This window comes from Artemia franciscana, chromosome 17 (assembly GCF_032884065.1).
Source record: "Artemia franciscana chromosome 17, ASM3288406v1, whole genome shotgun sequence".
Taxonomy (NCBI): domain Eukaryota; kingdom Metazoa; phylum Arthropoda; class Branchiopoda; order Anostraca; family Artemiidae; genus Artemia; species Artemia franciscana.
The window spans coordinates 7,987,818-8,014,667 of record NC_088879.1 but is presented as its reverse complement, the minus strand read 5'-3'; the positions used below and the strand labels follow the sequence as shown (position 1 = coordinate 8,014,667).

The 26,850-nt window shown below is 35.6% G+C and overlaps 2 protein-coding genes across 7 annotated transcripts in view; one reads left to right on the top strand and one right to left on the bottom strand.

Annotated features, from left to right (window-relative positions):
- LOC136037778 (rho GTPase-activating protein 45-like) overlaps positions 1-26,850 on the top strand; it is a 242,982-nt gene that overhangs the window by 16,900 nt on the left and 199,232 nt on the right. For 4 of the 6 annotated variants that reach the window (XM_065720603.1, XM_065720599.1, XM_065720604.1 and 1 more), the window contains exon 2: positions 11,360-11,475. The gene's annotated coding sequence lies outside the window, so the exon portion shown is untranslated. The remainder of the gene's footprint in view (positions 1-11,359; positions 11,476-26,850) is intronic. The other 2 variants (XM_065720602.1, XM_065720606.1) reach the window with 1 other exon arrangement.
- Positions 1,237-26,670, bottom strand: LOC136037829 (mucin-2-like). Its single transcript, XM_065720672.1, has 6 exons — positions 26,648-26,670; positions 25,226-25,391; positions 10,981-11,073; positions 6,050-6,114; positions 2,793-3,359; positions 1,237-2,047 (listed from the first exon to the last, which is right to left on the bottom strand). Exons 1-6 carry the CDS (start codon positions 26,668-26,670, stop codon positions 1,237-1,239), a joined length of 1,725 nt encoding a protein of 574 aa, XP_065576744.1.

The following is a 26,850-nucleotide window of genomic DNA, read 5'->3' as shown; positions in this document are numbered from 1 at the left end:
CGCCATCCGAGCAATCTTGATTTAATCTTGATTTAAATTAGCTCCTTTAGCAGTTTTAGTGATATTTCTAGCTATTATAAAGTGGTGCTGCCTATGATATTGCTTATATGCACTTTTGAAAACCTTGATGCTTACTGTTTTTTCGTTTAATTGAAACTCCACCTAAACATTCCCTAAAACTAATCCCTTAAATTCCCTAAAATACCCTTAGCGCCTTTAGTTATAGTAACTGTAATGTATTGTCTTTTGGTGATTTGAACATTATTCTGATCAAGTCCTCAAATTTTCAGCTTAATACAATTAGCCGTTGTTATGACATTACTGATATATCCTTTTGATAACCTATATATTTATATATATTTTTTTGATTTTCGTTTTAGTGCTGTTAACCTTACAAGTAGTTGCAAGAGAGCTACCAGTGGAAGTAGCAGCAGGATGTAGTAGTAGTAGCGGAAGCAGTAGTAGTGGTGGTAGTAATAGTAGTTGCAACAGAGCTAGCAGTTGAAGTAGCAGCAGTAGTGATAGTAGTAGTGGAAGCAGTAGTAGTGGTAGTAATAGTAGTTACAACAGAGTTAGTAGTTGAAGTAGCAGCAGTAGTAGTAGTAGTAGTAGTGAAAGCAGTAGTAGTGGTGGTAGTAATAGTAGTGGTAACAGAGCTAGCAGTTGAAGTAGCAGCAGTAGAAGTAGTAATAGTGGAAGTAGTAGTAGTGGCGGTAGTAATAGTAGTTTCAACAGAGCTAGCAGTTGAATTAGCAACAGTAGTAGTAGTAGTAGTGGCAGCAGCAGTAGTGGCGGTAGTAATAGTAGTTGTAACAGAGCTAGCAGTTGAAGTAGCAGCAGTAGTAGTAGTAGTAGTAGTGGAAGCAGTAGTGGTGGTGGTGGTAATAGTAGTTGCAACAGAGCTAGTAGTTGAAGTAGCAGCAGCAGTAGTAGTAGTAGTAGTGGCAGCAACAGTAGTGGCGGTAGTAATAGTAGTTGTAACAGAGCTAGTAGTTGAAGGAGCAGCAGTAGTAGTAGTAGTAGTAGTGGAAGCAGTAGTGGTGGTTGTGGTAATAGTAGTTGCAAGAGAGCTACCAGTGGAAGTAGCAGCAGGATGTAGTAGTAGTAGCGGAAGCAGTAGTAGTGGTGTTAGTAATAGTAGTTGCAACAGAGCTAGCAGTTGAAGTACCAGCAGTAGTAGTAGTAGTAGTAGTGGAAGCAGTAGTAGTGGTGGTGGTAATAGTAGTTGCAAGAGAGCTACCAGTGGAAATAGCAGCAGGATGTAGTAGTAGTAGCGGAAGGAGTAGTAGTGGTGGTAGTAATAGTAGTTGCAACAGAGCTAGCAGTTGAAGTAGCAGCAGTAGTGATAGTAGTAGTGGAAGCAGTAGTAATGGTAGTAATAGTAGTTACAACAGAGTTAGTAGTTGAAGTAGCAGCAGTAGTAGTAGTAGTAGTAGTGGAAGCAGTAGTAGTGGTGGTAGTAATAGTAGTGGTAACAGAGCTAGCAGTTGAAGTAGCAGCAGTAGAAGTAGTAATAGTCGAAGTAGTAGTAGTGGCGGTAGTAATAGTAGTTTCAACAGAGCTAGCAGTTGAAGTAGCAGCAGTAGTAGTAGTAGTGGCAGCAGCAGTAGTGACGGTAGTAATAGTAGTTGTAACAGAGCTAGTAGTTGAAGTAGCAGCAGTAGTAGTAGTAGTAGTAGTGGAAGCAGTAGTAGTGGTGGTAGTAATAGTAGTGGTAACAGAGCTAGCAGTTGAAGTAGCAGCAGTAGAAGTAGTAGTAGTGGAAGCAGTAGTAGTGGTGGTGGTAATAGTAGTTGCAACAGAGCTAGCAGTTGAAGTAGCAGCAGTAGTAATAGTAGTAGTGGAAGCAGTAGTAGTGGTAGTAATAGTAGTTACAACAGAGCTAGTAGTTGAAGTAGCAGCAGCAGTAGTAGTAGTAGTAGTGGCAGCAACAGTAGTGGCGGTAGTAATAGTAGTTGTAACAGAGCTAGTAGTTGAAGTAGCAGCAGTAGTAGTAGTAGTAGTAGTGGAAGCAGTAGTGGTGGTGGTAATAGTAGTTGCAAGAGAGCTACCAGTGGAAGTAGCAGCAGGATGTAGTAGTAGTAGCGGAAGCAGTAGTAGTGGTGGTAGTAATAGTAGTTGCAACAGAGCTAGCAGTTGAAGTAGCAGCAGTAGTAATAGTAGTAGTGGAAGCAGTAGTAGCGGTAGTAATAGTAGGTACAACAGAGCTAGTAGTTGAAGTAGCAGAAGCAGTAGTAGTAGTAGTAGTGGCAGCAACAGTAGTGGCGGTAGTAATAGTAGTTGTAACAGAGCTAGCAGTTGAAGTAGCAGCAGTAGTAGTAGTAGTAGTAGTGGAAGCAGTAGTGGTGGTGGTGGTAATAGTAGTTGCAAGAGAGCTACCAGTGGAAGTAGCAGCAGGATGTAGTAGTAGTAGCGGAAGCAGTAGTAGTGGTGGTAGTAATAGTAGTTGCAACAGAGCTAGCAGTTGAAGTAGCAGCAGTAGTAGTAGTAGTAGTAGTGGAAGCAGTAGTAGTGGTGGTGGTAATAGTAGTTGCAAGAGAGCTACCAGTGGAAGTAGCAGCAGGATGTAGTAGTAGTAGCGGAAGCAGTAGTAGTGGTGGTAGTAATAGTAGTTGCAACAGAGCTAGCAGTTGAAGTAGCAGCAGTAGTAATAGTAGTAGTGGAAGCAGTAGTAGTGGTAGTAATAGTAGTTACAACAGAGCTAGTAGTTGAAGTATCAGCAGTAGTAGTAGTAGTAGTAGTAGTGGAAGCAGTAGTAGTGGTGGTGGTAATAGTAGTTGCAAGAGAGCTACCAGTGGAAGTAGCAGCAGGATGTAGTAGTAGTAGCGGAAGCAGTAGTAGTGGTGGTAGTAATAGTAGTTGCAACAGAGCTAGCAGTTGAAGTATCAGCAGTAGTAGTAGTAGTAGTAGTGGAAGCAGTAGTAGTGGTGGTGGTAATAGTAGTTGCAACAGAGCTAGCAGTTGAAGTAGCAGCAGTAGTAATAGTAGTAGTGGAAGCAGTAGTAGTGGTGGTGGTAATAGTAGTTGCAACAGAGCTAGCAGTTGAAGTTGCAGCAGTAGTAATAGTAGTAGTGGAAGCAGTAGTAGTGGTAGTAATAGTAGTTACAACAGAGCTAGTAGTTGAAGTAGCAGCAGCAGTAGTAGTAGTAGTATTGGAAGCAGTAGTAGTGGTGGTAGTAATAGTAGTGGTAACAGAGCTAGCAGTTGAAGTAGCAGCAGTAGAAGTAGTAATAGTGGAAGCAGTAGTAGTGGCGGTAGTAATAGTAGTTTCAACAGAGCTAGCAGTTGAAGTAGCAGTAGTAGTAGTAGTAGTAGTGGCAGCAGCAGTAGTGGCGGTAGTAATAGTAGTTGTAACAGAGCTAGCAGTTGAAGTAGCAGCAGTAGTAGTAGTATTATAGCAGCAGTATTAGCATTCGCAGTAGCATGCACATATTGCCTTTGGTCTATTGGCCCTTTAAGCATTTTATGAAAGTTCTAGCTTAATACTCAAATCCATTCTTGAGATACGTTCTTTTGATAATTGCATGTACTTAGTGCCTCCTTGATTTAGTTGAAATATTTCCACAATAGATTAAATATAGTATTGTGGTTGTAGTAGTGGTAGTGGAAGCAGTAGTAGTGGTGGTAGTAATTGTAGTAGCATACAAATATTACCTTTTTGGTCCATTGATTATTTCCCTTATCATTTCCTGAAAATTACAAATTAATATACTCGGTTTTTCCCGAGTTACGCCTTTTGACAGCCCATATGCACATACATGTTTTGATGTAGTTTAATACTCTCCTCAACCTTTTCTGAAATCCTCACCTGAATGCCCTTTTTCTTTTTGGAAAGTAAAGATCAAACACGCATACCTTTCTCAATAATATATACTATATGTAAACAGTGACGAATTGCCTAACTTACAGCCCTCGTGCTGGGAGCTGTGAGGGGGCTGATGTCCTCATAGGCATAATTACAGGATCTTTCAACAATGCTGAAGAAAGTAGACGTCTCAAATTTAGATGGAATGTTTGTTTTTGAGAGTGATAGTCGGGGGGGGGGGCTGGTTTATCTCAATACACTTTGACTCTTAAAAAGAGCACTATAACTTCTAATTTCCGATCAAATGAAAAACCTTATATGACTTAGGGGCATAACTTACAGCACTTACCCCAGGTTCTGAGGGGAGAGGGACGACCACCTATTTCATAAATAAATTGTATGCCTTTGGGGCATAACTTACAACCCTTGCCCCCAGGTTGTAAGGGGCTATTTCAAACCGAAGGCCTTTTTATATGATCTTTAGACTATTTTGAACAAAATAGTTATTTCAAAATTTCTATCAGATGGATTTTGGGAAAAGAAGACGTTGGATGGGGCTGGTTGGCCTCCTATCACTTCTGACTCTTAAAAAGGACACTAGGACTTCTGATTTCTGATCTCTTCTGAATTCAATGAGTCAGATCCGAAGTTTTTACGACCACCCTTTCCATACAAACCTTATATGGTAACAATGGGCAATTAATATAATTTATAGCCCTTGCCCTGAGGGTCGTGTGTGGAAGGGGGGCATCCCCAAAGACACAATTACTGGACCTTTCAAATATTTTTAACAAAATGGCTATCTCAAAATTTTGAATTGCTATGCTAAGAGAAATGATGGGTTAGGGGGGGTTGGCTGGTTGTCCTCCTGTCACTTTCAGCTATTGAAGAGAGCACTTGAATTTCAATCTCCAATCCAAAGAGCCCCGTCCGAAATTTATGCGAACACCCTTTCCATAAAAACCTTACATACCCCGAGGCATGACTTACAACCCTCTCCCTGAAGGCTCTAGGGAGGGGGAGAACTCTTCGAAGACATAATTATTGGATCTTTCATCTACTCTGAACAAATGACAGTTTCAAAATTTTGATTGGATGTATTTGGGGAAATGTAGGACATGGTGGGGGGGCTAGTTGCCTTCCTATCACTCTCTACTATTAAAAGGACTACTAGCACTTTCAATTTTCTAATCGAATGAGCCCTTTTTGAGGTTTCCACGGCAACTCCTTCTATACGAAGTGCTCTAGTCTAAAAAAAAAACAACAACAAAAAATAAATAATTCATTGTGCCCACATCGCTCTTTACTTAGGGATAGGTAATTTTTATTAGGAATAGGTGATGCCAACAAATTTTCAAGCAAAATCACAAGAAAGAAGACATGAACAAAAAAATAAACAGCATCAGTCCATAAAAATTGACAAGAAAATATAATAAGTAAAGACAAATAAAATGAAACCAACCGAAAAAGAAAAACGTTAGAAAAAAGTTCATTCTTTTTACTAAAAAAAATAATACAGCACATGAAAAAAAAACCAAAGAATGATAAGTCTAAAGATAATACACAGGCAAATACTAGTCCAGGCAACTTACCGAGAATCTAACCGCGATCTGACCACACATTCTTCACGCTAAATTTGTCCCTGGCTAGATTTATTATTTCACGATGACGTTTTGTAAAAGCTTCCAAAACCAGTTTTTACTAGTTTGGACTTCGTCCTGAATATTTTATAAGCCAAATCTTGAGGATTTCGAGGTTTCTACGGCAACTCCTTCTATACGAGTTGCCCTAGTCTAAAAAGAACAACAATTCATTGTGCCCACTTTGCTCTTTACTTAGGCAGCGAAATTGCGCTGCCTATGATCTTTGGACTAAAATTTCTATCAGATGTATTTCGGGAAAGTATGGAATGGGGGGATAGCTGCCTTCTCATCCCATAGTCTCTTAAAAAGGGCACTGGAAATTATGATTACCAATCCAATGAGCTCCCCTGAGGTTTATCGACCACCTTTTCTATAAAAGCCTTATATATCCCCAGAGTATGGCTTACAACCCTTGCCCCGAGGGCTGTGGGGGATGGTTGTCGTCCTCAAAGATATAATTTCGGGATCTTTCATCTACATTGAACAAAATGGCTATCTCAAAATTTTGATTGGATATGTTTGGAGAAATGAAGGTGTAGGGAGGGGGACGGGTTGCCCTCTACTCACTTTCTACTAATATAAAGGGCACTAGCACTTTCACTTTCCAATCGAATGATCCCCTTTCAAAGTTTCTACGACAACTCCTTCTATACGAAGTGCCCTGGTCTAAAAAAACAACAACAAAAAATAAATAATTCATTTTGCCCACATCGCTTTTTACTTAGGCAGCGCAATCGTGCTGCCTACAAACAAGAAATGATAGATACAAACTGATAGATACAAACAAGAAATGATAGATACAGCATGATAGATACAAACAAGAAAATATCACTAACACACCAAAATGAAACACTTTAAAATATTCTTTCGTATTTAAACATATTTTTTTTTCAGCCAATGAAAGAACAGCAACAAAAATTACATAAGAAACAATAAAATTTTTCGTTGAAAGTGTGCCTTGATTTCAATATCCTATTGCATCTGAACTGCGATTACTACCTGTCCGTTGTTCCTTTGTTTATTTTTCTAGGGAAGATATTTTGATTTTAGTTGCCCCAGTAAGTAGTATAAGTACAGACCCAGATTTTCTTTATTACTATCCCTTTTAATATATGTACTCCTATAACGGTATCTGTTGTGTAGACAATGTAAGTTTGACCGATGTAATCAGTGTCACCCATTTGCATCGCACTTATTATTTTATTCTATTTGATTAATGAGACATTTTTATGCTGGCACGTTTTGTTCAACTTTTGTATTCAAAATTCTTGAGTCATTCTTAGAATGTATAAGTAATTTACCGCAAGCGCAGCTAAAATTAGATACTACAATAATCTGAAGATCTCTTGTTTGCATACAATTGTAATATGTGCACTTTTTAAGTAATCCAGAATTTCCAGTTTGCTGTTTTAATTCCCTTTTTTTACGTGTCCCCTTTTTTTCTTTTTTTATAGTTTTTAGTGTTTGCAATAGATATGAAATGAATCCAAAAATTATTTTACAAGAATTGACGATCTTAACAATTGGGTATAAGGAGGGAGGAAACTAAGTAATTTAGCCTTCTCCCTTTCTGGAAGACTAATACTATGGAAAAAGAGTAAGTTTTCAAAAATTCTAGACAGTCATGATATTTTCTTCCAATGAAGCTCCATTTCAGTTTTATCTCCTTGAAATACATTGCTGAGTCCATTGAGATCCTTAAAGGAACTCCTCCTTTCGCTCTGAGTATTCTTCTTATCGCCTATAAATTGTACATGTTTTGCAAATTCCTTTTACTCCTTTCATAACGTCTAATTTTAGCTTGAACTAAAGTTTGAACACAGTTGCATTCAAATTCTATTCGTTCACTACGGTTAAGTGGTTGTCACTCAAAAACAAAGTGATATCAGTTACATCAAATTCAAAAAAATTATTTATTTCAATCTTTATCTCCCGCCAGAAATTTATTATTCTGCAATGTACCCCCACTGAAAAATTTAGGTGCTCGTCCTTGAGGTTGGTCACTGGGGGAAGGAGCACTGGGTTTAACCCCAGCCCATTAAACCCTATGCCTGACTCGTAAAAAAGTAACAAAAATGCATATAAACAGATTTATGATGCGATTTGAAAAGTTTTTTTAAACACCGCTGAAAAAAAATACCCACCGTTCGAACAAAAATCCTGGATACGGCATTGGGATTGGTACAAAATAATGCATAGAGTTTTTCTTCAATTTTTATCTGAGGTTCCAATCCTATTTTTACTATGGGTACTATCGTTATTTGATCTTCAGAGAGGAACTTATTCATAGAAACTTATACAGAGGAACTTATACAGTACTCTGGAACTTATATTTATACTCCGGAACTTATACTCTGGAACTTATACAGAGGAACTTATTCATAGAAGAACTTCAGAATTGATGAACTCATTACAAAAAAATTGTATATGGGGTTGGCAGTTTGTAAATCGTCGTATATCTGTAAAACTCAATAGTATTAATTATACATGTATTCTACAAATATTCTCTACAGGCTGAATCTGGTTCAAGAATATGTTTTAAAATAATAAGGCCTCAGAACTTCCAGTCTCAAAGGAATAGGTATTAAACAAAAAGCTGATTAATTAATAACGCTGCCTGGTTTCTGTAAGTAGATTATACTTATTTAATAGTATCAATCAAAATACATATGTTTGATGGTTGTAAGAACGGTGAATTATGTCCCGTGCCCTTAATCCACCTCCCCTTAAACTTCAATACATTTGAGATATTTTCCCTTGTTTTTTATATTTTCCTGCAGTTTGATTGTTGTGCAGTTTTTGCGAAGTTTTTATCTCATCCCTAGGAACACCGAACCCCCTCCCAAACAAAAAGAAACCTGCATGCGTGTCTAGTTGAAATTTGCCCGAAAGCTTTGAAGAATCAATAAGTTAACAGATATACGTACAGTCTTTTAGTAAGCATTAGAGCAGGTGGTAATTTTAATTATTTTAATTTTAATATGCTTCAACTGCTATTATGATAAGAACAATTTATCGCACTACCAAGCTACCTAATGCCAACACAGACCTGTGTGTCGACCTTCCTCCCTCCACGACATTTAGAGCTTTATTCCATACCAACAACTTCCTACCCTCATTAACTAACTTCATGTACTGTCCCACCCTATTTGAGGGTGTTTCGTCTTTGTCTAACTCCTGTTGTATTGCCAAAAAGCAGGAAATTTTAAAGATTTCTAAGACATGACCGAGCCTTAGGAGGGACAGCCCCCCCGTTTAAATGAGAATTTCTGTTTTATTTTAAGTTTTAATGTCACTATTTAGTATTATTTGAGAATTTTTTCTTATTATTTAGCATTTAGATAAATGAAACCACAAACCCGCTGAAGCTAAGCCTACTAATTCATTTGGAACACCCGTCCGAAAATGAACCCGAATCCCTGCCCAACCCGAAGCCGAAACCCGTTTGAACAGGGGTCCAAATCCCTGCCCACACTCGCAGCCGGTAAATTAAAATGAAAATTGAAGAATAAAAGATGAATGATAATAAATAAATAATATTTTAGACAAATGAACAATATAGTAACAATAAAATCCCTTTTTCCTTTTCAGAGTAAAATTCCTTTTTAAAACTAGTTGATTTTACTGGTAATCTATTCATAATTTGCTGATTTTACATGGGATAAATAAAGCATTGCAGTTACCATAAAGCCTACAGATAAGGTATTTTCGGAAAATGAATAGCTAACATTTATGTAAAAACTGTATTAGTCCAATAGGGGTTATGCGAAATTTACCATATAAATAAGAAAGCCCTCTACACTTATCCTTTTTTAAATCTGTGTGCTATTTCTATGTTTTTTTTTTTCTTGAGATTAATTTTAAGTTCCTCCACTATTGACAAATATCTCATTTGATATACAACAAGCCAATATGGGCTGAATAAACGTTTTACGTTTTTAATAGCGTCTTAGTATAAATAAAATGATTGATTGGTTGATGCTTCTTCCCGGAAACTTTGCGAGAGCTTGCTCATCATATTTAGGGCCGTAATCTCGTCAAAATCCTGGAGGGGGGGGGGGTAAAGTTTGAGCCAATTTTCCCAAACCAAGAGAAAATGAAAGTAACAATTAAAAAATAAGTCGTTTGGTACCACAAAGGTACTATTTAGTACTTCAAACGTACTATAAAGATACTTTATAGTACTATATAAAGGTAACCTATAGTACTATAAAGGGAAATATGTACTAAAGTACTGATCTGTTTCTGTTAATGCTTGAATTATGTAGGTTTATCTTAATTTTGACAAGATTTTAGAAGAAACTAAATTTCAGCTGGGGGACAAACAAAGGTCTGGGAGGGGCAGTTCTCCCTCCCCCCTATCCCATAGCAAATTACGCCCTGATCCCACTGGGAAATTTGTTTGGATGTCATGTACACTGCTTCTAACTTTTTTCTATCCCTCTTATACTTCTATTGTGTTTCTTCTTGGAATTCATCCTAAACTCCTCCACTGTTTAAAAATATCTCATTCATTCAGTATATGAATATTAGCCTCAATTTTTTCCATTCATATTCACCTTAAACGCAACGAAGCTGATCAATCATTGTTTTTTTTTTTACATTTCTATGGATTATGATAATTACATATTAGCAAAGACCAAGCCAAAACTTGGCAAAAGGCTTTGAAACAACATGACATAATGCACCACCCAGAGGATATAGGTATTTAAATACAAAAAAAAATCCATGTATGTAGAAGGCTCCCATCCAAAATACGTAAGCAAAGGAGCCTTGCCCTTGAGCCAAGAAATTAATCATGATTTTTTTTTTTTACTTTTGTTACTTGCCCTTCTACCTATTTCTTTTTTTTACTATTTTTACTTACCCTTCTACCTTTTGCTTTTTTTACTTTTTTTTACTTGTCCTTCTATTTATGGCTTTTTTTACTTTTTTTACTTTCCCTTCTATCTATTGCTTTTTTAACTTTTTTTTTACTTGTCCTTCTACCTTTTGAACCCCTACCCAAAGGTTATATACGTTTAGTAAACATTCTATCGACAAGGTAAAACTTTAGCTGACAGGTAACAATTCGCAAAAATGCCAAGGATTAAAAAAAAAATGTTAAGATTTATACAAACATATTTTTACTAAGTCTAGAGAAAGAGCCGTTTTTAAAAAAAATACCAAAAAAGTGGTTTTACTAAATCTAGCTCCCTCCCCCAATTGGTACCCCTATAGCTAGAAGCCTAGTTATAATCCCAGGTTTAACTTAGTTATTTAGATATGTAGCCAACCCACACATGCAATTAAGCTTAAATTTTATTTACTGATGTTTTTTTTTTGGTTGAGAAACATATTTTAAAGTCTATATATACATTTGACCTTAAAAATATTCTTGATGACTGCTGTCAGACGTGTTTGTTGAATTTTATCGTTTTCGGAGTGGGGATGCGGGGGCTCATTTGGAAAAGGGAGTTCCACGATTTAGAGAAAAAATTATCGGAACAATCTTAATGTACTTTTAGGAGAAGCATGTGCTAGACAACTCACCTTTGTGTTCCAAGTATCATTGGTATCATCATCCGGAAACGTTTTTAAACCCAATCTCTTAGTTTGTGTTACGGCGCTACGCAGGGACGCGGTCTTAAAAAAAGCCATTGGGACTCTCTTTTTCATAAGATTTGAGAGTTGAAAGGGGAGAATTATAGTTCAAAGAGTAACTTTGGCTGATCTGAAGGCTGCTGAATTTGGAGATTTCTGGGGTGAAGTGTTGAAATGTCCGATTGGAAAGAGGCTCACGAGCAATAAGTTTGGCTTGTTAACAGTTTGTCATAATGATAGAATGCATAGTAAGATGCGTTCATTTGCTTTTTTTAGAGATATCCAAACCAGTTCCTTTTTTTAATTTGTTTATTTATTTCTGGAACAGCAGCAGTCACTGAACGTTGATCACCTGATTCACCTGATGGAACAGCAAGAAGCTATTGCTTCCTTCGAAGTCGTGTTATAAAAAAGAAGATTGGAGCACTAACTCACGTACATAAGGTAGCCTTGTCAAAGTTATTTTAGTTAAAAAAATATCTAATTCAATGTTCTTTTTTAGTAGATACATTTTTGGATCTATCAATTAAAAGTAGCCAACACTTTAAGTTGATACTTCCAATATTTTGGGGTGTCGTGAAAATAAAAAATTAAAAAAGGTGAAATAAAAACTTTTGTGGTTCCCCATTACTAAACAAGTTTTTTCTATGATAGATTCTAATCTAGATTTTCTTTGTGAGAGGCTACTTAAAAGGAGAGGGGATCTTTATTTGTGAACGTAACTAAGCCTTTTTTTAGACTAATACTAAGTATTTTATGTCAACAAGCTCATCCATAATAAAACCTAAAGAAAAGGTCATTAGTGTCATGAGAGTCATGGCCTGGTTGATCTTATTTCGAAAGAAACGTTTAAATTATATAATGGATATATTTTTTAAGGGGGTGGGGGTATATTTGCCCTTATAACCACACGATCTGTTCGTGATAGTTGCAAAATTGGGGCCCAAGTTTTGAGGGGGAAAAACTGCCTAGTAAAACTAAAAATACAATAAATAGATGGATTTTTAAGTCAAAACTCCTTATGATTCATCACTGCTCTTCTAAAAGTCGAGTTTTTAGTAGACGGAAAGGTATTTAGCGTGATGCCGAGAAAGTACGATAGTCATGAGTGTTTCGAACCGGCCAGTCTCTTTTTGACTTCTATCATCTATGCATATCTCCTATGTTGCTTTTTAAACCCTCCCGTGTTATCTTACTCAGAGAGTACGATGCCTTCCGCTCAACGAAAATCCGCTCAACGAGAGGGCTCACTCTGACAAAATTAAAAGCTCTAGTGCCCTTTTTAAGTGGCCAAAAAATTAAGGTATGCTTCGAATTCGTTATAAAATTTATTCAATAGCTGAGACTACTACTACTAACAACTCACTGGTGCCCCAAGCCACCTTATAACAACGCAGTTGCACCCTCTCTTTTTCCATGTCAATATGTTCAAAGCTTCGCTCCCCACCCCTACTCATGCTGTTCCATTTCCCTTTAATTAAGAACATTTTTATCTCAATTAAAAAAAAACATGCAGAGTAAAGAGTGATGTGATACCCCATAGCGGAATTTTAAAGCTTTGGTTGACACTTTAAAATTAGGCTAGTGGTATAACTGGACGCATTACAAGACTGATATGCTGTAATTTTCTACTAAAAAAAGTGCCACGACCACCTTGGGCGAATCAAAAAACTTTGATGCCAACTTGGGCATCACAGTCTGAGCAAGTAACAGAAAAATACCAACCTGACAGCATCAATTTGAAACTTCTCGAGTGCTTTCAAAATTTGAACCTGCTTCCTTTGATTGCTGTTGATGCTGTTAGTATTGAATCCTTTAAAATTATATTGGTCATTTTATCATCATCTTCTTCTTCTTGTCTGATTATTTGAAGAGGCTAATGCATAATTTATGCAACTCCACGTCCCGGGGAAGCTGGGATCGAACCCAGGGCCTCGTAGTGTCAAGAAGGGATCAAACAACTGTGCCTCCACAGAGTTCCATAATAATTATCCTATTTATACCCAAAGATTTATATATACCCAAAGATTTATATATACCCAAAGATTTATCCTATAATGATCGTCCAAAAAACCGTCGTTTATGCCCAAGAGTCCTATTCAGCATAATAGCTCTTTGAATATCTGCCCTCTTTCTTTTTTTTATTTATTTTATTTTTTGATTATTATATTTATATTATATACTATTATCATATTATTATTATATTATATATAATAATATAATAATATTGTATAATATGATAATAACATATAATAATATAGTAATAATAATAGATAATAATAATAATATTATGTTATTATGATAATGTTATTATATTGTTACATTATAGTATATATTTTTAATTATATATTTATTTTTTATTTTAATTTTTTCTATTTATGTGGGTGTGATAAGTAGACAAATTAGGTTTGTCCTGACTATTTTGTATTTCTGCTAACTTTTTTTGCGGCAAGCGTTATCCTTATGACAGCTTCGTTTAATCAAACGAATAAGGAAATATAACCTTAATAGAGCTTAGAGTTGATCTAAAAGGCTGGATTTTTGAAGTGTCTTAAGGACCTTGGTTCTTATGGACTAATGCTTATGGACCTTTGGGTCCATGGACCCAAATTTTGGTCCTATGGACTCTAACCTTTATGGGATAATCTGTCCTCAAATTTCACTTTGCAAGCCTATTTCGTGAGAAAGCTGGCCGTTCGAGTTTTAGTATTTCAGAGTAATAATGCAAATGGTGACTTATATCTATTACTGCCTAAATTTTACAAATACAAGTGAAATTTTTCGTTTGAAATTGGTATTGCTGAAGTTTCATGTTTTAGTCACTAATCGATTGTAACTGACAGAAAACGTACATCTACTCTTTAAGTAAAGACGGATTAATATGTAATATAAACAACCTATTAATTTTTTCAACATATTATTATTTAAAAAATTTCATTACAGTTAAAAAAAAGTGTTTAGAATTAAAAAAACATGTCAAAAATAAGTAAAAAATTAGCTGAAAATATTATGGAACCAAATAAATTAAGAAGGTACAACTTCCTATGTTGGAATTTTTACGGACGAAAAGCCTCCTCGATTTTAAGGTAGTTTTTAATATTTGTGTTAACCGTTCAACGTGGCTATACAGACAAAAACGTGATACTGCTCTAAAAACTTCATGATTTTGGAACAACCAAAATGTTTGTAAACTGCGCTTCTTATGGATGAATAAACCCAATGTGAATCATCGGGATAAAAAACGTTTTTATTTTGATGTCCTTGACAATTTAACGCAAAAAAAAAATAAGAGAGAAAGGCGGGTTTAGTTTAAATAAAGCAGTGGAACAAAAACACACAAAACAACAAAAAAACAAAAAAAAAACAACAGGACTTAAAAAAAAAATCGAATGTTTCGGCTCCACGTCCAGTAGTCTTCTTCAACAGAAAAAAACTTTAAGGAAGAAGAAACAAACATTTTTTTTTTTTAAGAATAAAACCATCTAAAAAACGAAGAAGCCTTTTTCAACAGAAAAAAACTTTAAGGGAAAAGAAAAAAAATGTTTTAGATTAAAACCATGTAAAAATTTGAGGGAGCCTTTTTCTACAGAAAAAAACTTTGAGGAAAAAGAAGCAATTTTTTAAGGATAAAACCATCTAAATAAAACGATGGAGCCTTTGTCAACTGAAAAAAAAAACTTTAAGGAAAAAGAAACAATTTTTTCAGAACAAAACCATCTAAAAAAACGAACACTAAATAATGATAATTTAAAGTTGTTTTAGTGAGTTTAGTGTAATTCCTTACCCTACAAGAAATATTTGTTTCCTTTTAAGGACACCAGGTGGGGTAGGCTGAATTAATTTTAAGCTCCCTCCCGACATTAGAAGACAGAAAATATAAGAGTCTTACATATCGTGAACTGAGAAAAAGATAGGCATTTTCCCATACAAACAGCAGTATATTATCCCCCCCCCTAAAAAAGAACCTGTCTTCAGGTTCTCCGGAGAGGTGTCAGCTTATTGAATCTATGGTAAAATGTTTTTATGTTGTTATTTCTTTCTCTAAATAAAATTAAGTTCAATGCCAAATATTTTGTATGTATTTAAATTCTATCCGAAAGTCAATTTATATAGTTATTGTCCCTGTTATCACAAAGTTTCCCAAAAAGGAAGTTGGACCCCCAAAAATTAACATCCGTAATAAACGAGCGTTAATAAAGAATACAAAGCCTTAATGTTCGTTAACGCTAGTTTGTGGGGAGGTATCAGAGAACACAGGCATCTTTTTGGGAAACTCGTAAAAACCTTGAAAAATTTGGGGAGAGTGGAAGCACTGATTGTTTCTATTTATTCATTTATTACACACAATTATTTGTATAGTTTTTCCATGTTTAAATCCTTAGTACCAGAGACTGAGGTTGGTTCGGTGAAGTGAATTTAGGCACAAAAACGGGATCCAGCGCACTCCCCCCAAGGAAATAATTGTTGTTATCTTTTGCAAAATAGCTTTTGGTTGTTTTTAGAAGTATCTTTTGCAGACACTTAAAACTAAAAATAAAGGGACTAAAATAAAGACAAAAAATAGAGGGCAAACAAAAAAGGACTAAAAATATACAAATGATAACCCTAAATTGCATCAGAAATGCCTAAATTACAATTACTTAACAATGAGATGTACCACTACTACTACTACTAAATACTTACCACAGCACCAAACCGCCTGAGGCCGACACAGCTACGCACACTCATCTTCCATCCCAATCTCTTCAAAGCTCCTTCTTTACACCAAAAACTTCCTATTTTCTGTAATTCTTTCTTTTTGACATCCTCCTACCCCAACCGCGCACATCCTGCTTTCCGTTTAGCCCTAAACGGTTGGCCGAAAAGGGCAATCTTCGGCAATCTGTTATTTTTGATCCGCAGAACGTGCCCTAGCCATCTCAACCCTTCTTTTATTATAGCCCTAGAAAGCGGGATTGAACCACATTTTTTGTACAGCCTACTGTATGAAATACGGTCAGTCAGCCGGGTACCCAGAACAAATCGTAGGCAATTTTTATGAAAAATATCTAGCATTTCTTCATCAACTTTTTAGAGCGCTCGTGTTTCCGAACCATATTTGACCACTGTCATTACTGTATCTTCCAATATTCTTATCTTGGTTAGAATATTTTAACAATATTTTTGGGGAGGTATCTCCGATACCTCCCCAAAAATTAGCGTTGGTTAGAATATTTTAACAATAACAAATAACTTTGTTAGAATAAACACTATAACAATAATTTATCTTCAGAGTAGCCTATATTGTAGTGTTTAAATTTACCTTATTTTGAAAACGCTAAAATTTAGGATATAAATCTATAATATAAATAAAATTAAAGCCAAAAAATAGCTTTAGATCTCAAAAATGTCTCAGTTAATTTAGCTGCACTTGTGATAAATCACTTTTACATTCTAAGGATGACTCAAGAATTTTGAGCACAAAAGTTGAACAAAAACGTGCCAGCTTAAAAATGTCTCACTTAATCAGATGAAATAAAATAGTAAGTGTGGTGCAAACGGGTGACATTCATTACCTTAGTCTAATTTACATTGTCTATACAACAGATACCGTTATAGAAACACATATACTAAAATAGATAATGACAGTCGAAATGCGGGTCTGTAATTGTATTAGGGCTTGACAAAGCCACTTACAGGGGCAATCAAACCGAAGAATCCTTCATGCAAAACAAACAATAGGCAGATAGCAATCAAATTTCAAATACATTAGACTAGTGAAGTCAATACTCGTTTTGATTTTTTGTTTGTTTTGTAAATTGTGTTGCCATTCATTCGTTAACTCAAAAATGTTTGAATCTCGTGAATTATGTTTGAATTATGTTTAAATCTAAAGAAGATTTTGGAAAATGTTCCTTTTTGTTCCTTTCCTTTCCTTTTCCCAGCAGAAAATTCATCCCCCTCCCACCCTAAAATGTATGCATACTTCACAATAAAAAGTACTATGCTTTTTTATGGGATTTTTTTCTTTTTTGTTGCATACTTAGTATGTTGTTTTTTGGTGTGTTTAGAAAACGGCTAATTTTTACTAATGCACGCCAACAAAAGCGTATGTTTTTCTATCAGTGCAGTAGATGTATTAAGTAAAGAGTTATAATTGTGTTTGTTAATGAAGTATCGTATCGTATGCGTAAACAATTGGCCAATTTTATAACTTAAAGACCTTTCCCTTGAAGCTGCGGGGGGGGGGGGGTCGTGTTATATCCAAAGGTATAGTTATTGGGCCTTTCAACCATGATGAATGTAATAGATATTTTTATACATCTTATATAAAATCTTATATGAGATTTTTATTATGTATTATGAAAGTTGGAAATACTGTTGGGTTATTTCTTTACCTTTTTGTGGTAGAAAAATATTGAGCTTTCTCTTATGTTCTTTCTGCTTATGGATGTGTTTTTAGTTTATTATCCGGGTATTTTGACCATCCTTGGTGCTTTTTTGTGGTAATTTTTGTAATTTTGTGGTAATTCACAAAATTTTGTACAAAATTTTGTGGTAAATTTACAAAATTTATACAAAATTACAAAATTTTGCAATTTTGTATAAATTAGAGCAGGCTCAATCTTAGGTTAAGGTTGTCCTCGGATGTTTAGTTTTTTAAATGACAAAACTCGTTCCATTAAAAATAAAATCCTAACATTTAATGCACGAAAAAGTTGGCATTTTTTCTTTTTTAAAACCGAATCACTCATTTTACTTTAATGTTAAAGTGCCAAAGGTATCAAAACAAATACATTTGTTACCCCTCAGATCTATCTTAGGTCTATTAATACCTGATAACTGTGATTTCACGAGATTTTTCTTTTTTTCTCAAATTTATTGATTTTTGAGATTTTTCTCAAATTTTTTTTCTCAAAACTATTTTCTCAATAATTTTTCTCACAATTATTGAAATGTCTAGGGCAGTACAGCATTTTGATGATTTTTGACTAATTGAATCATAAATTAAATGCTTTTATTCAAAACGGTTTTTGTACGTAAAATTCTAGCGCTAGCAACCCATTGATTCACAAGACTACTAAACCTTATAGACTTATATATAAAGACTACTAAACCTACTATTTACACCATTTTTTGGCTGATTTTTTAGCTACGTTTGATTTTTTTTTATAGATTAAGCACCCACTACTATCAAAGCTCGCATAATTGTACATAGAGGTCATTTTGTTAAAACTATAATTTCCAATTTTTCCTATCATCTTAAGACATGTGTGATTGTTTATTTTTCCATCTAATCAATTCCAATAAGTATATTTAATTTCCACTGTCATTTTTACTATAATATTTTTTACAATTCGCCTGATGTCCCTTGAAGGACGTAACAGGAGTTTAAGTTTGTGTAGCCGAAGGCTCTTTGAACAAGATTAAGTTCCCTGAGTCTATTAAATTAAAAAATCATTTTTTTTTTCAATTGAAAGCAAGGTGCTAAATTAAAACTTTAAACAAACAGAAATTATTACATATATGAAGAGGTTTACCTACTCCTCAACACCTCACTCTTTACGCTAAAGTTTTTTAGTATCCCCTTCATGTACGTAATAATTTGTGTTCATTTTCAGTTTTAATATTACTCCTTATTTTCAGTTGAACAAACTTGTTTTTTTATTCAATTTTTGATCGTTTTTTAAATAATCCCAGGAAATCTGTTCCCACTCCAACGGAGAAATACCCTCCCTATGGAAATATCCTCTAGAAAATTCAGTCCTGGTGAAAATTTACCCAGGACAATTACCCTTACCAACTCCACGCGTAAAATTTTAACGGGAAAGAGAAAGCAAGACACTTAAAGATTTTTTTACAGGAATTCTTGCAAATTCCCCCAGTGTATAATTTCCCCTGGTAAGTTCACTCCCTGGAAACTTCTCTCGCCATTAAAAATTCTCTCGTGGAAACATCCCCAGCGGAAAATTCGCCCCACTCCAAGCCTAAAATGTATGCATGCTTCCCAATAACAAATACTACGCGTAAACAATTGGCAAACTTTATAACTTAAGGACCTTTCCCCTGAGGCTTTGAGGGGGGGTTCATGTTATATCCAAAGGTGTATTATTGGGCCTTTCAACTATTATGAGCAAAATAGCTATCCCAATATTTTGATCGGACGATTTTGGTGACCAAAGGTCTGGGGCAGGGGGCCTAGTAGCCCTCCAATCTTTTTGATCACTTAAAAAGGGCACTAAAACTTTTGATTTAAAACTTTTAAACCCTTTCACGATATCCTAGGACCACTGGTTCAATACGATCACCCCTTAAAAAAACCGAATTCGTGACCTTTCTTCTGACAAAAAAATCAACATTTTTGCAGAAATGAGTTTGAAACCCCTATAGTAGAGTTTTTTGACACGATGAATATGATGATGTAAATTCCATTAAGATTCTATTACTTTTAAGGGGTGAGTCCCAATGAGCGGCATAATAAGTCGATTTTTATGATATAACTATTGGTATTAAAATTCTGTTTTTAAGAGTTTCAGTTACTATTGAGCCAGGTCGCTTCTTACTTATAGTTCGTTACCATGAACTGTTTGATGACAAATTATGTTTGTGTTTCTATTTCTTTCTTCGAACAAAAATTGAACTCAATGCCAAACATTTGTGTATCCAATATCGTATCCAGGGGGTGGGTACTGATTTTAAATACCCCTCCCTAAAAAAATCGCCTGAATAGAAAAACGTAGATGCTTATGAACAAATTGTTGATGTGAGTTTAAAGTTTTTGTAACCCTCCTCGAAAAAATACCCTCCCCCTCCCAAGAAATTGTATCTATCCTACCTGTGCAAGCAATAATTCAATGATTCTTCAATGATTACTTATTTCATACAATAGGTAACAGACCTATTGTTGATTGACCGTTTACGTATAGGGTTTGATTAAAGTATTTGATTAGAATATTTAGCGTTAATTAAGTTTTGTGGTGTTTTTAGAAATAATGAGATAAGGTAAAATAGAATTACTGTAATGTTGAAGCAAGCTTATAAGAACCTCAGCTTAGGTGTTTTTTTCTGAAATACAACCACAAACTATATAAATGGGAATTTTTTGCGAATTCAGAGACAAAGAACGCAGTGAAATAATGTTGAAAATCTGGGTTTTATGGTAACAAAGCCAATCGATTGTTTCAATGGGGTAATCTTTGCCACTAATTTAGCTTTAAAGCACGGGCCAATGGGATATTAATAACTCACACACGCAGGGCTTCATTTTGTATAATGCTGAAAGTGGTAAAGGAAATATTCCTGAGACCAGTTTTTGTCAAACAGTTCGTGGTAACGAACTGTAGTAAGGAGCGACCCGGCTCAATAGTAACCGAAACTCTAAAAAATGGAATTTTGATGCCAATAGTTACATCAAAAGAATCGTATTTTAATGATGAATTTAAATATACAAGTTTCATCAAGATCAGTTGTACCCATCAAAAGTTACGAGCCTGAGAAAATTTGCCTCATTTCAGAAAATAGGGGAAACACACCCTAAAAGTCATACAATCTTAACGAAAATCACACCATCACATTCAGCGTATTAGATAACCTTATTGTAGAAGTTTCAAGCTCCTATCTACAAAAATGTAGAATTTCGCATTTTTTGCCAAAAGAACGATTACGGATGCGTGTTTATTTGTTTGTTTGTTTTTTTGTTATTTTTCCCAGGGGTGATCGTATCGACTGAGTGGTCCTAGAATCTTGCGAGAGGGCTCATTCTAACGGAAATGAAAAGTTCTAGTGCCCTTTTTAAGTGACCAAAAAATTGGAGGGCACATTTTTTTTCAAAATGTAAATAGTCTGAACACGTTTCCAGGGTATGGTTACCACGTTACTAAGTTGTTTGGGTATTTGTATCATATAGTCCCAACCACTTAAGTTGTTCATCCATTGACGCACTGTAAAACCGATTTTTATGGCACTTGGTATTAACTAAGTGACATATAGCAATCGCGAATTCTGTCAGTCTGTCTGTCTGTCGGTCTGTCTATCTGTCGGTCCCGGTTTTGCTACTTTAGGCACTTCCAGGTAAGCTATGACGATGAAATTTCGCAGGCGTATTAGGGATCGGACAAAATTAATTAAAAATAGTCATTTTTTCCGATTTGACCATCTGGGGGGGAGTGGGGGCCCGGTTAATTCGGAAAAAATGAAGTACTTTTAACTTACGAACGGTTGATCAAATCTTAATGGAATTTGATATTTAGAAGGATATCGTCTCAGAGCTCTTATTTTAAATCCCGACCGGCTCTAGTGACACTGGGGAGGAGTCGGGAGGGGAAACCTAAAATCTTGGAAAACACTTAGAGTGGAAGGATTGGAATGAAACTTGGTGGGAAAAATAAGCACAAGTCCTAGAGACATGATTGACATAAGCGGAACAGATCTGCTCTCTTTGGGGTAGTTGGGGGGGGGGTAGGGTTGATTCTGAAAAATTAGAGAAAATGAGACATTTTTAACTTACGAACAGGTGATGGGATCTCAATGAAATTTGATATCTAGAAGGATATCGTGTCTTAAAGCTTTTGTTTTAAATCCCGACCGGATCTTGTGACATTGGGGGGAGTTTGAGGGGGAACCTAAAATCATGGAAAACGCATAGAGTGGAGGGATCGAGATGAAACTTGGTGGGAAAAATGAGCAGAAGTCTTAGATACGTGATTGAAATAACTGAAACGGATCCGCTCTATTTGGGAGAGCTGGGGGGGAGGGTTAATTCTGAAAAATTAGAAAAAATGACGTATTTTTAACTTACGAAAGAGTGATCTGATCTTCATGAAACTTTATATTTAGAAGGACCTCGTAACTCAGATCTCTTACTTTAAATCTCAACCGGATCCAGCGTCATTGGGGGGGCAGTTGGGGGAGGGGACCGGAAATCTTAGAAAATACTTATAGCGGAGGGATCAGGATGAAACTGGATGGGAAGAATAAAAACAAGTCTAAGATATGTGACTGACATAACCGGACCGGATCTGCTCTCTTTGGTGGAGTTGGGGGTGGGGTTGATTCGGAAAAATTAGGTATTTGTTACTTACGAACGGTGACCAGATCTTAATGAAATTTGATATTTAGAAGGATCTTGTGCTTTAAAGCTGTTATTTTAAATTCCTACCAGATCCTGTGACATTTAGGGGAGTTGGAGGGAGAAAGCGGAATTCTTGGAAAACGTGAAAATTGGGATATTTTTATCTTACGAATAGGTGATCAGATCTTAATGAAACTTGATATATAGAAGGATCTTATGTCTCAAATGCCATATTTTTGACTCGACTTTGATCCGGGGACATAGGGGGCTGGAGGAGGGAAACAGAAATCTTGAAAACCGCTTAGAGTGGAGAGATCGGGATGAAACTTGATGGGAAGAATAAGCACACGTTCTAGATACGTGATTGACATAATTGGAACGGATTCGTTGTCTTTGGAGGAGCTGGGGGGTGTTACTAAAAGCTACATCTACATCTGTTTAGTGCCATATGTTTCTATCTTAGTTTTTTTGCTATTTCCAACCACGTTTTTTTTTTTTTATTTCTCGCCTAGTAAAATCAAATCAACGATTCTTCAGCTGCGTACGGAGCTCTTTTGTCTGTTCAAACAGTTCGTGGTACCGAACTGTAGTAAGAAACAACCCGGCTCAATAGTAACAGAAACTCTAAAAAATGGAACTTTGATACCATAGTTACGTCAAAAGAATTAAATTTTTACGCTGATTCTACATATATAATCAAGTTTAGTTATACCCATCAAAAGTTACGAACCTGAGAAAATTTGCATTATTTTGGAAACTAAGGGGAAGCACCCCCTAAAAGGGGGCGTTTCAGTAAAAGTTTTTTACTATTTTATAAACTAGAGTTGAGAAAAAGACTCAAACTTTAGCGTAAAAAGCGGGGTGTTGAGGAGGGAACAGCCCCTTTCATATATGGAGTAATCTCTGTTCGTTTTAAGTTTTAATGTCGCTCCTTACTTTAAGTGAAATCATTAAAAATAGAAGTCTTGATTTTGCCTTATTTTGTAAAGGTTTCAGAACCGGGGTCACCTGGGGGACAGGGTAGCCTTTGGACACCTGGATTTTTTGCTCTTCCCCCAGATTTGATTTCCACCGAAAATGTCCTTTCTTAGGTATTTTGCCCTTCCCCCTAGATATCGAAGAATACATATTGCCCCTCTCCTGAATCATCATGGATTGACGTTCGGGTTTCCATAAAATAAGATTTTATTCCCCTGTCCTTGGCGCTTGGAGGGACAAAATGAGAGGGGCATCTTGTAATGAACCTCACATAGTGCTACATCACTAAAGGCAACCTCTTCAAACTAGAATAATGATACAGTTAAATACCGCATTAATACTGCTAATGCTCCAACCTTTACGAGACCAAGTAGAGATCAGAATCTATCATTACTGAAAAGGTAATTTAAACCCAGGAAGTGAAAAATGGTTACTATATATACAGTTACTTTTTTCCTTTACCTTTTATAGTTAATGATACTGTAATGAAATGAGTCGACTTCTATGATCAATTCAATGACACTGATTATGAGAAAGCTCTTAGTCATGATTTTTCATTACTCTCAACCAGGGTTGCCACCTTAGTGATTTATCACTGTTTCTAGTGATTTTTTATATTGCCTAAACAGAAAAATCACTAAATTGGCCAAAAAATCACTAAAATGTAGTGATTTTTTCTGACCGGGTGGCAACCCTGCTCCCAACTTTTGGGTCCCTGTTTTGTACTGACTTAGGATCAAGTAAATAGAAACGGTCCATTCCACCTAAAATTGAGACTTTATGCTTAAAATGAACACTAAGTATCCAAAATACAAAGGCGACTGCCACCCCTCTCAGCTCTGGCTCTTTAGTTAAATTTTCGAAGTGTACATTCCTGGAAGCATTTTGGAATACAACAACCATAACCAATTAATGTTCGCAAATTTATGTACCAATTGTCTTTCAAAACACTTGAACTGCAACATGTTTAAAACCAATCACTTTGAGCCGATAAGCTGACGTAAAAATCCCTCCTTTATCAGCTTATTATTTATCTTCTATTTTTTTAAATTGAACAGATGGTCGTAGAAGAGTGACAAGGGAAATATTTAGTCACAATTTGAAATCTTTATTGCCCTTTTTAGAGGTTCAAACCAATTGAAAGTCAATCTTTGAGGGACAAAATGAGAGGGGCATCTTGTAATCCATCTCACATAGTGCTGCATCACTAAAGGCAAGCTCTTCAAACTAGGTGTTTGCGCCGCTCGTTACCCCTACGATCCAGTATGTGATGTAGATTGTGAAATGCGAATTTTAATCTTAACAGCCTGAAGGTACACTACACTTTCATAGGCAGCACAATACTAGCAGCCAGGAAGGTCCCCAAATCATGCATATAGACCATTTTAGAAAGCCATTTTAAAATGCTTTCTAAAATAACACATTAGATAACTTCGAAGACCACACTGCCTTTCCATGACGAAAGTAAAACAGTTCAAAATAGGGATGATACCTTTTTATTGACAGTGAATAGATATAAAATTATTTAACTGGATATTTCGAACACATATACAGTGTTCATCATCAGTAGTAAAACTAAAAGACATGAATAAAAATAAACAAAATTCATACCTAATAAACTAATTACATATAGTTTATTGCTCTTAGGTGAGGTGATATCACCTCACCTAAGAGCTATGCCCTCTGTCCACGTAATATGTCAGATAATTCTAATGAACCTGAACCGAAAAGGTCAAAGAGATTTGCCTCGGCTGTTGCATTGAAAAAAATAAGAGCAATAAACTATATGTAATTAGTTTATTAGGTACAAATTTTGTTTATTTTTATTCATGTCTTTTAGTTTTACTGCTGATGATGAACACTGTATATGTATTCGAAATATCCAGTTAAATAATTTTATATCTATTCACTGTCAATAAAAAGGTATCATCCCTATTTTGAACTGTTTTACTTTAACACATTAGAAAGTATAGAACAAATTGCTTGCAGTATTTTGGTTATTTCAGTATGTAGTAGTTCAGTATGGATGTAGTGCCTGTTGAATAATAGTGCATTAGAAAGTATACAACAAAATCCTTGTGATGTTGCTTATCTCAGTATGTTGAAGTTCCGAAAAAAATCTCCCATACAAAAAAAATCCATTCTTGTAGACGAAACCAGTCTCACCAACTCATCAAAACCTGTAACAAACTCATCATCTGATTGATGATGCGTTTTCTTCATCTTATCAAGTGTCGTGTGGTGTGCAACAGGGGTCAGCACTTGGTCTTCAACACATAGGTAGATATACAAATTAGCTTTCAAAAGATCTCTATGATATTTCCGTGCCCCACTATTGGAGACGGAAAAAAAATGATAAAAAAGGAGATATCACTGTTTCCCATGCGGAAAACGGCTGTGGCTGTGATCAGCTGCAGAAGTCAACGTCTTTCGTGGTTCATGTAGATAAACCATCGATAAATAAAAGTAGAATTTTACATTGTCTTCTTGAAATTAAGATCCTGTAGCAATTGTTGTCTGCGTAACTACAGTTATCAAAGAAGGGATTTAGAACTTCGGCTTCCTCTACCCCTCGATAGCCTCCACCTACCACAACTTCAATGTTTTCTTGGATCTGTGATTTAGTACCTCTACCGTCCCCGTAATTTCTTAGAGATTTGCTGAATTTCTCTAAAACAAAAGTGGGATCTCTGATACCTACCCAAAAATTAGCTGTCATAAATAAACAAACTTTAGTATTAATATACGAATTGTTAATGTTCGTTAACGTTTATTTTTGGATTAATTTTCCGAGAGTTCAATTTTTGTTTTGGGACATTCGCGAATACCTTTAAGAATTTCGGGACACTGGAAGGATTACTATGATCTTTCACAAGCATTTTTGAGAATTATAACACGGCTATCTGAAACTAAAAGCCGGTAGGCACATATTTAAAACAAAAAGTTTGAAGTCTGAGTCAAAGGGGGGGCCCAATGTCCAATGTGACCTCACCCCCGAACTCCGTCATCCCACCTTCCTAAATATAGACATTCGAATTAATTGTAATTCTATAAAAAACACAGTCTGTACCTATTTGGTACATGATATTCAAATTGAATGAAATGTGGCATGTAAGAGTATTTGTTGTCGTTAATGACAATTAAATGGCTAAAATAGCAGTAGGTATCGACGACAAGTGAAACAAAACGTAGCAAGTACCCCGAATTTTCAGTAAATAACTTCTAATCTGTACTACAATCCATGTGAAAGGTTTCTCCGGTCTGAATTTGGTGAAATCAAACAATTTGACAAATGTAGAAATATTGCACATCTTTCAATTCCTGAATATTCAGGATAATTTAGGGAAAACCTTAAGGATCAGTTTGTTTTCTAAATAAGCAAAATACGGTAAGAACATGCGTCATACTTGATATTACGTTTTAATCGAAGCTAGGGTTTAAGAGTCCCTGATGTCACTAAGCATATAATTATTTAGAATTGAAATGTGGGTGTCCAGGAAATAAATGTTGTTATGTAGACTACGTGTTTAACAAAAAATTTCCAATTTCTACTAAAATTTTTGTCAACGCATTACTACCACGACTTACCACGTCTTTCTACGTCTTACCATGACTACTGCTGTTGTTTCTACCCCTACTTATGCTCTTGCTGCTACTGGCCAAAATATGCTTTCAAAGGCTTTTGCTTGTGTGATTTTCACTAGTATTTTCTTACGTGATTTTGCAGTAACTAGTGTTCCTGCAAACCTTGCTACTTCAACTCGTGCTGCTACTGTGCTTCTACTACTACT